The 8378-nt window shown below is 45.1% G+C and overlaps 1 protein-coding gene across 2 annotated transcripts in view; it reads left to right on the forward strand.

Moving 5' to 3' along the window:
• Positions 1-2442, forward strand: part of vps41 (VPS41 subunit of HOPS complex) — a 33173-nt gene extending 30731 nt beyond the window's left edge. Inside the window, exon 10 of one of the 2 annotated variants that reach the window (XM_056584720.1) lies at positions 334-2442. In XM_056584720.1, the coding sequence (XP_056440695.1) occupies positions 334-502 (169 nt within the window). In that variant the 3' untranslated portion in view covers positions 503-2442. The remainder of the gene's footprint in view (positions 1-333) is intronic. The other variant, XM_056584719.1, reaches the window with a different exon arrangement.
• The last annotated feature ends 5936 nt before the right edge of the window (positions 2443-8378 follow it).

Genomic DNA, 8378 nt, shown 5'->3' on the forward strand with positions numbered 1-8378 from the left:
GACTCTTGGACTTGGTGAGCCTGCACACCTGTCGCACATTGAGTGCGACAGGTTAAACCAGCCATCTCCACACACACTCGGGTCAGCGGAGCACCTTTGCCATGTTCCTTAACACAACGTTAATAACAAATCGGTTTTAACGCTACCAGTACTTGTTTGACGGTAATATATAATATACTTTATCTGATGCATAGGTTAATGTATGTATCAAGCTTGATGCATTTCATGTATTTTGTGATTCACTTCAAGACTATGGGGGAACCTTTTGATATGTGGTTGGGGAACTGTATGGTTACCCACACCTCTGTCACCCCCCTCTGTGTTGTGCATCAGGAACAACTTCATCTACGGCTCGTGTCTGGGCAAGGACGAGCTGGCCTTCTCAGACCCCACGCCGGACGGCAAACTGTTCGCCACGCGGTACTTCGGCACATCGCGCTTCCTGGTGTACAACTTTGTTAGCGGCACGAGTTCCTCAGAGCCCAAGACTGCCGCCGTGTGACCAGATCCAAGATAACGGTAACCATAACGATCTGGGACGATGGGATGTCCGACCACGGGACTCGACAAGGACTTGTCTCACCGTTCACCCCCTGACGAGTTAGCTCGTTAACCACAGAGCCAATCACAAATGACTGGACACTGCTCCTATTGGGTTTCAATCTCAGGTTGAAAAGCAACAAGCTGTTGTTAAACAAAATTCACAATTTAGTTTTAGCCCTTCGCCCCCACACTATATTTTCTTTAGAATTTAAGTTGACATTATTTTCATTAAAAATTATACGTTTTACACGCATGACTCGACAGCAATAGAACACAAAGAACATCTCTCTTGTTTGGTGTCCACTTTAACGTTCACTTTTAATTTGAAATCCCCCATTGTCAAACTAGGGAATACGGCAGCATTGACTGCTAGGGACTGTAGGGGTTAGTCAAAACAATAAAGTCGCACACATTTGAGAACCTTCTGGGCCTTCATGGTAATCCTCCCTACAGTGAAGACCCCGCGTCACCTTATTGGCAAGGGATGTTGGGGTACATGGTTCACGATTGGTCGGTTGGATATTGGGGGTGTGGTTACAGCAGTGGGTTTTGGTTATTGCAGCGGATTTAAATCCAACTGCCCCTTTAGACGTGTCTATTGGCTGAAAGCTAGATTACCGCATATATCAATCTGGCATACTGTGCACGTTGTTACTTGTTGGGAGGCATAAGACCAGATAGAAGATCTCACTTTAGCACACGTTGTTGCTGTTGTGAAACGTAAACGCTGCACTATGCACACAATCAGCCATCGCACTTTAGCACAAGGCTACACATCCCTCTCACTGTTTTGAAGGAAGGCGTTTCGATGCTGAACGGAACCAAAGCTATCTGCTAAGCTAGCAACCCGCCCACAGGGAAACTGCCAGCTGCCACTCCCCATAATATCAAAAGGTTGTTTTAAAGGTCCCATGACATGAAAATCTCGCTTTATGAGGTTTTCTAACATAAATACGAGTTCCCCTAGCCTGCCTATGGTCCCCCAGTGGCTAAAACTTGCGTTTGGTGTAAAACGAGCACTAGCTGTTCTGTTCGCCTTTCTAAAAAACGGAGGCTCAAGCATGCTGATTTGGAATGTCTGCCAGTCCAGCCATAGGGAAACATCTTCTGAAGTAGTTCAAAATACACATTTTACGTGGACATGATCATACATTTCGAGTTTTACCGCCCCTTTTCATTTGGGACATGGGAGATATAATCCAGGAGAAGCCTGGCTCAGAACAGACATCGGGGCATTATATGTACGTGTTCGATGTTTCTTTACTTTTCATGTGGCCTGACACATTTCCTGAGCTGAGCCAGATTACCGTGCAGTAACTCAGCAAAACTTGGTTGCCTAGTAACCAAACGGTTGTTTTTTATATTTGAAATAAGTATGTTACTTTGTTTTGTGCCTGGACTGAGACCTGAGTCAAACTCGACACCTGTTCATGTTTTCCACACTTGTATTTTTTCCACACGCTCTTACTTTGTAGCTGACAATGTTGAGTTCTATTAGTTGGCGTTTTAGCGCTGTGTAACATCCATATGGTATAAATGTATATGACTTTTATCAAGTGAAATTCTAAATGCTATATCCTACGTTTTTATGATCATGGAGAAGACGCTCAGGTGTGAGCAGTGTATATTGTTGTCCATACGGCGAACAGGAAACAGGAAGTCAACATCGATGATCATCGTTTAGCGACACCTACCGGTGTCATCGCTCTGCTTCGCCCCTTCCTGTTTGAAATGTCGCTTTTAGAACGATGTCTTGTGTATGAAAACATTTGATTTATACGAAGCTGTTGATGTAAATATTTATTTAAGTAATAAACAATTTTTAAAAATGTTATATCCGTTCCTTTATTTGAAAGAAGGGCAAGGCGTTTACCCGACACTGCAGTTGGTTTGTTACAAAGACCCATCCATTGAGAACTGTTTTGTAAAGGGCAGGCACTTCCAGAAAAAACACTTGGCATGTTATTGGATGAATAATCTGTCTATCTAGTCTACCTTATCACATAGTTCCTTATAGGATGCTGATTGAGCTCTGTTGAATACAGATCATTGAGGAGCAGGTAGGGGTTTGGGCCTCTGGCTTAAGGATGCCTGCAGGTTAGATATTGGGGTTCCCAGTACATTTTCTCTGGGGTACCAATAGACTATCCTGCCCTTGACTCCCAATCCTCTGCTGCTCTTATTTGATGTTGTGGCTCTTATTTGATGTTGTGATTAGCAGGGTCACAGACCTAAAAAGTCCCACACCATGATTCTGTTCACTGGATCTCTAGTTCTGTTGTCCTTCATGTGGATGTCTCCGCCTAGTGGCCAATGTGAGAATCAAGCAGCACTCAGCATGTCGGTAAGTCACAATTCGGATTGATTAATAGTCCATGCGTATTCCCCTTAGGAAGGCTGTTATTCGTAGAAGACCACTAATGTTACTTGTAATTTACCTGTGATGGACAGCAGTGGTCTTGTCTAGCTCAGCTGGTGGAGCAAGGCAGAAACACTGCCTAGGTTTAGATAGATACTCAAAGTAATTTGGATAAAAGGACCCACCATTGGCATATAGTTATTTCACTAGTTGCGTGTTGTTTTACCATGTTATGGGATAGTAGTTGTATATTGTTATGGGACGGTAGGATATTGTGTTTGTGTGTTGTGTGATGTGTTGTGTTTACATGTCGGGTGATGGCTTTGTGTTTTCACACAGATACGAGGTCCCCTTGTCCAGCATTCCTGTCTTCTCCTGTCACAACACTCACCAGCCTGGTGGCATAACAAGAGCAGGGCACACATGGAACAACATGGAGACTTCCTCACGCCCAGCAGTGTGAAAGCACCTCTGCTTTCAGACCAATCACCCAAAGAAAGCAAATGATTGGGTATTTTAAGCCCAGCGTTCATTTAGCCTTGTTTACATGAAGGACGTTTCGGGCTCTCTCGGGATTAGAATGTTTTTAGGGAAATGGGACTTCTTGAGTCTTCCTTTGGGAGATTCTGATTGGACAGCCGTGACTTTTATGCAACATTGTCCCAGTTTTGTATTGCTGTAGAACATGTAATAAAAATGATCAACAAAACACGCTAACCCTTACCATATTACTTAAATTCTGTGTGCATGTAAATTAGTGAAATCTACGTTTGTATTTATTAGGATATAATTGAATTGATCCAAGATACCACCAGTATGGAAGATTAACACCGGCAGTTATAAATAAACTTTTATTTTTCAAAAAATAATCAAGACAAAATAGTCACAGCTGCCAGACGATCAATAAAACATGAACTATATAAAAGTATATGTTATACATTATATGTTTATATATATTTAAACAACCAAATTACAAGTGTCAAGAGGCTTATCACTACGATCTATGATCAATTATTTGTCTAGAAATCAGTTTCTCTGTGAGCATTGTTGGACATCTAGGCCGCAGTTGTCAAGTTCTACAGCTGGCTATCTGATGGTGAGATTAAGGTCTCGATCTGCCTATGGTGTTTAGAACAGGATTACAGTAATGCTTGGGATAGTTGCTCTGTGAACAGGCCATATTGAAGATCCAGCTGCTTTGTTGTGTTTATAGGAACAGAAACACATGGTTATAGTAATGCTGTACACTAACAAGTACATTCAAAATATTTACAGTTTTAAACAGGGAACCCTGAGGATTCAAACTTAAAAAAAAAAGCGCTGCTGTTTTTTGTTTGTATAATGGTTAATATGTTGCTTAGCAAATGTTGGGGCGCAGGTACCATTTAGTTGGTTGGTTTGTTTGCTGGTTGAAGGTCCATTTTATGGCAACAGTAAAATGTAGGCACCAGAAAATGTATTAACCCATCTCGTCCCAATGTTCAGAGGCTAGAAACAGCAACCGTAGTTGGATGAGTCCTATTGAAAATAGCTCATCATAGGATGGGACAGTGCTGTCCACAAAACGTGTACAACGCATCCAGAGCGTCGAGCTCAACCGGTCTCGGAGCAACCCTTTGGGCTCTAACAGGCTGCACCACCACAACCGAACCACCAGGGGCACCTTGGGTCAGCGGGTGTACCTTGTTATCATGCAATCTTAAACCAGGCAGTGGGCCGTGGTCTGCCACCAAGCCTTTTGCCTCCTCTTGGTCCTCTTTTATTTCAACAATGCTTTCAGCGTTCATGCTCATGGCCCCCGGGTCTTCAGGACCAGGTTCTGAGTCGCTGGTGCAGGGCAGCGAGAAGTAGGTGCACCTTGTCAGCGCCAACTTATCAACTGGTTCAGGGTTTCTGCTGATCGGGGAAACGGGGACTGTCTGTTTGCCGTCATCTGGTAGATCTCCATCAGGCAGCGGTGTTTCCGCCACCTCATTGATCTCGACCCGGTCCGAGTAGGTTTTGTGGTGTAACGTTCTGTCCTGGTTCATCGGCAGGCTGTTGTCAGGTACCACCTGCGTATTGAAAGCCATGCAGCGCGTCACTCCGCCCAATGTATCGAGGGTGTTGGTAGAATTAAAATAAGGCATGTCGGACCGTTGCTTTGACCGGGCCGAGGGGAGGGACGAGAAGATGCTAAAGCTTTCTATCTTCGGTTTTGGCGAAGACGTGGATCTTTTGCTCGGAGTGTCCGCAGCAGTGGGGTCCTTCCTGCCGTACAGCCTCTCGATTGTCCTCCTCACAAAGCCCTTCGCGATAGACGCGGCCTCCGACAGCTCAAATGGATCTTGAGATTGGCTGGCTGGACTGGCCTCAGAGCGGATTGGTCCATTAACATCTGCTTCCTCACGCTGAACATCTGGAAGACTCTTTGCCATGAACATATCCTTTATGGACCGCACATTGGCACCCTCGGGCTGCCGGTTTATAACGCCGTTAGATTCGTAGCTGAAGGACAACGAGGAGTGAGGTGCCGACCTGAAGCCAGGTAAAGGCTGGGTCGTCTTCGTATCCGGTGTGGAGGATTCAACCTTTAAGGGGGCTTCGTCTGCCGGAATTCGGATGCTGGCACCCCCTGCTGTTTTGCTCTTCCACTGTGTCTCAGCCACCTGTTGCTTCAAAAGACCTATTCTTTCTGCCACAGATTGAGATATGATCTCAGCTGGTTGAGCTTTCTTTTGTGGAGGAGCTCTTTGACAAGAAGTATCTTCTGCAGACAGTTTTCCATGGACACGCTGCTCCTGATTTACAGCTTTACATACAGGCTTAGTCATTGCCTCTGTGCAGCTCAACTGTTCCTGGGGCTCAAGTTTCTGGACTTGTGGTTGGACTTTTTCTAGCTTACCCAGCTCCTCTGCATCTGGAGTAGACACACTTTCTTCACTCCTTTCGCTCAAACTCTCAATTTTGGTCAGTTTTCGCCGGATTTGTTTATCTATATGGGGAAAGACGTGGACAGGCTTGGTGTGGTTCCGGCCCAGCTGTTGAACGTCGACATGTTGGTCGTCTTCTGAGCTCGTCTGATCCTCAACATCCTGGCGAGGTGTTTCATGTGTGCTGCTGATGTTGACGCCCAGGCGTTTAAACCTGTTGGTTCGTTGCAGCTTCTGCTCCTCTTCCTCCGAGCTGGAGAGACTCTTGTAGTCTGACATTGGGTGGTTTCTCACTTGTTTCAGCTGCCTCAGTACAACGTCTTGTGGCTCCTGCGGTGAAGGCAGCTTCTGCTGTGTTTTGGGATTACATATGTTTCCATGGCGTCCTTCTGTATTTAGTATGTGCTTCTGTTCCTCATCGGAGCTGGACTCCACCTCAGGGCTGAACATCTCCTCAGGGCTGAACATGCTGTCTTCGCTGTTCCTATCAATTTCCTTCAATTCTCTGTCCAGATGTTCGCTCTCAGAGCTGCACCTGCTCTCCTCATTTCTCTCCTCTGTGGCTTCCTCCAAATCCATATATGGTACGTATAATTTGATTGATTGGTTTTCATTGAGGCTGCCCTGCTCCAATTCCTCTTCTTGTTTGCCATTATTCCTTGAATCCTCCTCCTGGTTGTCTTCAATGGAAACATGGGGGGCCGATGTTGGATGCTGCGCCTCTTGTAACGACGCTGTGTCTTTGAAATCAGTTGTTGAATCTTCTCCATTGTGTGTAATCTGCTGAGTATGAACCACCTTTTGATCATCAGATAAATTTGGCTGTTTAAGATGAGCAGGCTTTTCATTGGATGCTTGAGGTTTCCCAGGGTCTGTGAATCGTTTAACGATTGCTTTCACGTCAACAAGGGCTTCTCGATCAGCATTTGCCTTGGTGGTTTGGACATAATCACTGCCATTCACAGTATTTCCTTCTGAGTTAGTTGTAACATTGTCGTTAGAGGGTTTTTCCGGTGTGTTGGCCTCAACGCTGATGCTGTCATCTCTCTCTGTTGGTGTACAAGCAGAAAAAGCAGCAAGTGCTTCTTTCAGTGTTTTTGGTATGTCAAGTTCTTCCATCAGTTCATCGATAGCACCCTCCTCAGCACCACTGTAGTCCACACATCTTCTGCCAGACCTCAACCCTTCCTCAGACTGATTTGGCAATCTGCGACTCTTGCTGAGCTCCTGGAAGCCCTTCCAGCTTTGGAGGAGTTGTGTTGAAGCAGACATTTGTAGTTCTGACAGGCTATTTTTCAACTGGTCAGAGTCTTCAATGCTGGCTATTTCCCTGAGAGAATCGATGAGCATCAAAGCCTCAGCACGACTTGGGTTGAGTTCATCCATCTCACACTTGGGTTCTTGAGCCAGGACTTCCTTTAATGTCAAGACAGCTAGGAATGCTAGCAGAGCTTTGGACGACGAGCCAAATGTTGTTGTCACATGACCTGAGAAGTCAGGCAGGCTATTGGACTTCTCTAGACAATATGGCTTCTTCTTTTGTGTTCTTTGTCTAATGGATTTAATGGAGGAGACAATCTTCTCCAGCACAGGTTCAAGATTTGGTTGGTTTGTCAGTTCTAGTGTTTCTCTCTTGCTTTCATTCAGACCAGTGTTTAAAATGGAGGCAGATATCCCTGTTTCAATTTTGTCCAATAAATCAGGTTCCACATTTCTCTGAGGTATCTCTGGTTCTTCTGGTGCCGGGTTGGTCGGCTCTGATCTCCTATCTGGGAAGGGATTTTTATCAACCACATTCTTTTTGGTAATTAGTTTGACAGGCGATGACAACACATCCAGTGACTGAGAATAAGGAGAAGTATTCTTCTGGGAGTTTGTTTTATGTAGCGATGAAGGGCTTTCAGTGGAGGGGCTTCTGTGGAGAGTTTTAGCTTTTGACGAATCTAAAGAAGGTTTAGGGTTAGAGGCTGATTTTAAAGATGGGTTTCTGTCTAGCTGGGTTCTTTTAAGTGATGGACTGTTGGCTACGGGCATCTCTTTCACTGGAGGCTCATTTGAGATAATAGAAGCCTCACTCTGTGCTTTCCTGGTGGAGGGTTTCTTCTCCAGAGGGAGATCACTGTCCTTCACCATAGTTGAATCATGCTCTTTAGATGCAGGTATAGCTACGTAGGATGCATCACTGGATGCAAGGCTGGAAAGGGAAACTCTCTTGTTAGAAGATGGACTAACCGGTGACACAGAAGTACAGTATGATGATCGGCTAGCCATTGAGGTTTGATCCAAGTTGCAGTCTGTGTGCACTGGCCTTTCCAACAGAATTGCAGTTGGTTCTTTTTTCTTCATTAGCTCGTTTGATTCTAGTGTCTCACTGTCTGCCGTTTGGATGGGATTACAGCTGATGGTTGTTTGCTTGTTTAAGGCGGCTTTCTCGACCGAAGCCTTCCTCTGAGACATTTTCCTTTCAAAGGAGAGATTACTGACCAGCCGTGCTCTCTTAACGGACGAGTTTCTAGATAATGGTTCTTCACGGCCAGCAGAGTTACTTGAGTTTGATGTTGTTT

Source organism: Gadus chalcogrammus, chromosome 23, assembly GCF_026213295.1.
Source record: "Gadus chalcogrammus isolate NIFS_2021 chromosome 23, NIFS_Gcha_1.0, whole genome shotgun sequence".
NCBI lineage: Eukaryota > Metazoa > Chordata > Actinopteri > Gadiformes > Gadidae > Gadus > Gadus chalcogrammus.